Source organism: Limulus polyphemus, unplaced genomic scaffold (genome assembly GCF_000517525.1).
Source record: "Limulus polyphemus unplaced genomic scaffold, Limulus_polyphemus-2.1.2 Scaffold6056, whole genome shotgun sequence".
Taxonomy (NCBI): domain Eukaryota; kingdom Metazoa; phylum Arthropoda; class Merostomata; order Xiphosura; family Limulidae; genus Limulus; species Limulus polyphemus.
The window spans coordinates 45,187-47,557 of NW_013671666.1; the positions used below are offsets into that span (position 1 = coordinate 45,187).

At 37.8% G+C, this 2,371-nt stretch overlaps 1 protein-coding gene across 2 annotated transcripts; it reads left to right on the forward strand.

The window, feature by feature from the left end:
- Positions 1-291: 291 nt before the first annotated feature.
- LOC106473302 lies at positions 292-2,365 on the forward strand. Of its 2 annotated transcripts, none has more exons than XM_013933986.2 (2): positions 292-1,028; positions 1,247-2,365. In XM_013933986.2, the coding sequence occupies exon 2, from the start codon at positions 1,314-1,316 to the stop codon at positions 1,719-1,721; it is 408 nt and encodes a 135-aa protein (XP_013789440.1). In that variant the 5' UTR covers positions 292-1,028; positions 1,247-1,313; the 3' UTR covers positions 1,722-2,365. The 2 variants fall into 2 exon arrangements, with proteins under 2 accessions (XP_013789440.1, XP_022257474.1); XM_022401766.1 differs by having other exon boundaries at positions 292-753.
- The last annotated feature ends 6 nt before the right edge of the window (positions 2,366-2,371 follow it).

The window sequence follows — 2,371 nt, forward strand, 5'->3', positions numbered from 1 at the left end:
AAACACAATCGTAGTTTTTAAGGTGATTTACCTCGAAAAGTCTAATTTATTTACATATATGTATAGATAGATAGACACACATAAGCAAATATAAAAAACGTTTCTGACAGAAAAATTAATAATACATATTACAATTGTTACCGCTAGGGGAGCTTATCTTTCCTTGTCAAGCACAAAGTTACACAATGGTTTGTGTGATCTCTCTATCGCGGGTACCGATATCTGATGGTTTTTTTTTACCACAAGAACCTTTGAACTGACAATGCACATATACTAACCGCCAGGCTACGCCCCACCCCAGACAGTCTAATACTATCCTTGAAAGTCCAGGAGACGCTAAGTTTACACTTTAGGTGGTTTGATATTTCTCTGTAATCGCATAAATGAAAATACGACCAGCTAGTAACTTCTAAATCCACCTGTTTTTGTTTTTTCTTTAGCAGTATATTATATATGATGACGTAACCTAGCCCTAGACACTGTAGGTGCTATGTGTTTTATCAGTCAACTTGTTCTAACAGGATAAAAAGCACGTGATTCCCTCGCGTTTTGATAAACAACGCTTGATAGCTCGAACTGTGCTCTTCCCACTTCCACATCCCCTGTACCCATTCCACAATGAAGCCGGAAATATCGCTAAAACTCCGCCCACCATTCTCGTTACATGATGGCTAAACAATAGGTTGGAATTTTCACCATCCCGAATCTTCTGTCAGCATAGGAAGCGAACGACGTTGTCACCTGTTGTATAAGGTATGTGTGATACATGCGAGCTTTGACCATAAGTTATGGCCCGTTGAGAACGTCAGCCAGCAACTACAATGATCACTAGCTCACACTTTACTCACTAACCCAACAGCAGTACATTAGAGCGACGCGTTGCCTTGGATACACGTCTAGGAAGCGGTTGTCGTATGTTCGGAGTGTTTGACCTGTCGTATATCCTACTGCACGTTCGTCAAGTGTTACTTACGAAACAGATCGAACACTGAATTTACAGATGAACCGTAGCGGCGGTGGTGAAGTGGGTGAGAAAATTTTACATCTTCAAACTGACGCGTACTTTGAACATCTAATCATACACTACTAATTCAAACAGGAGTCGAAGTCCAATAGTTCGACGGTGTTGTTTGAACACTTAGCTGATAAGAAAACTCTCCAGTAAACATCAAGTATTAAACACGTAAAAATAAATTACTCGGTATCAAAGAGTTATAAAAGAGTTTGTAAATCTTTTTTTTTTTAGGAGAGGAAAAGATTTCTTCTCGTTTTGGAGCGTTGAGGAATTAAACCCTTTAGCCATTTCTATCACGATGTCGTTTTGGAAGTTTTGGGAACCCAAGCCGAAGAACCGCAAGGAACAAGTAGCAAATAACTCTGATGTGAGCGCTGCCCAAGACTCTCACGATCAAAAAGATTCTCCGAGTTTTGAACGAAAACGAAGTCGAAATCAGATGTCAGTATCGAGGTCAGGACGATACAAGCAAAGGCAGCGTCGTCGCTCTGGCATTTTAGACAACCCAACTCTCTCAGTAAAAACACCCGACTCTCCCGAAGCAACTGATGACGTCCAGATCGGTGGTGACCATACAGTGGAGAAGTGCTTCACCACTCCTGCAGACCAATGCGAACAAGATAGTGTACAGAATTGTTGGACAGAACAGGAAAAAGTGCGTGTGTTTTCTCCTCCTGTCGACCTGTACAATGAAAAGTTTCTATAACAGCATAGGCCTTGTTAATTTGTTGATAGAAAATTAAATAATTAACAGTGCAGTAGAATAAGGACACGCTTATGACTCGGTACGTGATTTTTGGTTTATTACACTTTTCTACACATTATCGTGCACTCCGTGATAGTATGTTGTATTATGGTTAGGCTTAGTGGAAAAAAAAAGACAAAGTTTTAAACCATCACGCATGAACTCGTTCTGTGGGTGGGAAAAATCACTCCCACGTGCGTAGCATTGATTGTGAAATTTTTAAACCAAAAATTATTGATAGTTACAAAATTTTGTTCAGTTGTAAAAACAAACCGTAAAAATGATGTATCGCTTTTATTAAGGTGAGATTTTAAGGTAATAACTTAAGTAAAAACAAACCGTAAAAATGATGTATCGCTTTTATTAAGGTGAGATTTTAAGGTAATAACTTAAGTAAAAACAAACCGTAAAATGATGTATCGCTTTTATTACGGTGAGATTTTAAGGTAATAACTTAAGTAAAAACAAACCGTAAAAATGATGTATCACTTTTATTACGTTGAGATTTTAAGGTAATAACTTAAGTAAAAACAAACCGTAAAAATGATGTATCACTTTTATTACGTTGAGATTTTAAGGTAATAACTTAAGTAAAAACAAACCGTAAAAAT

Coding starts and splice junctions, on each gene's coding strand:
- LOC106473302 (XM_013933986.2), top strand. CDS start 1,314: ATGTCGTTTTGGAAGTTTTGGGAACCCAAGCCGAAGAACCGCAAGGAA.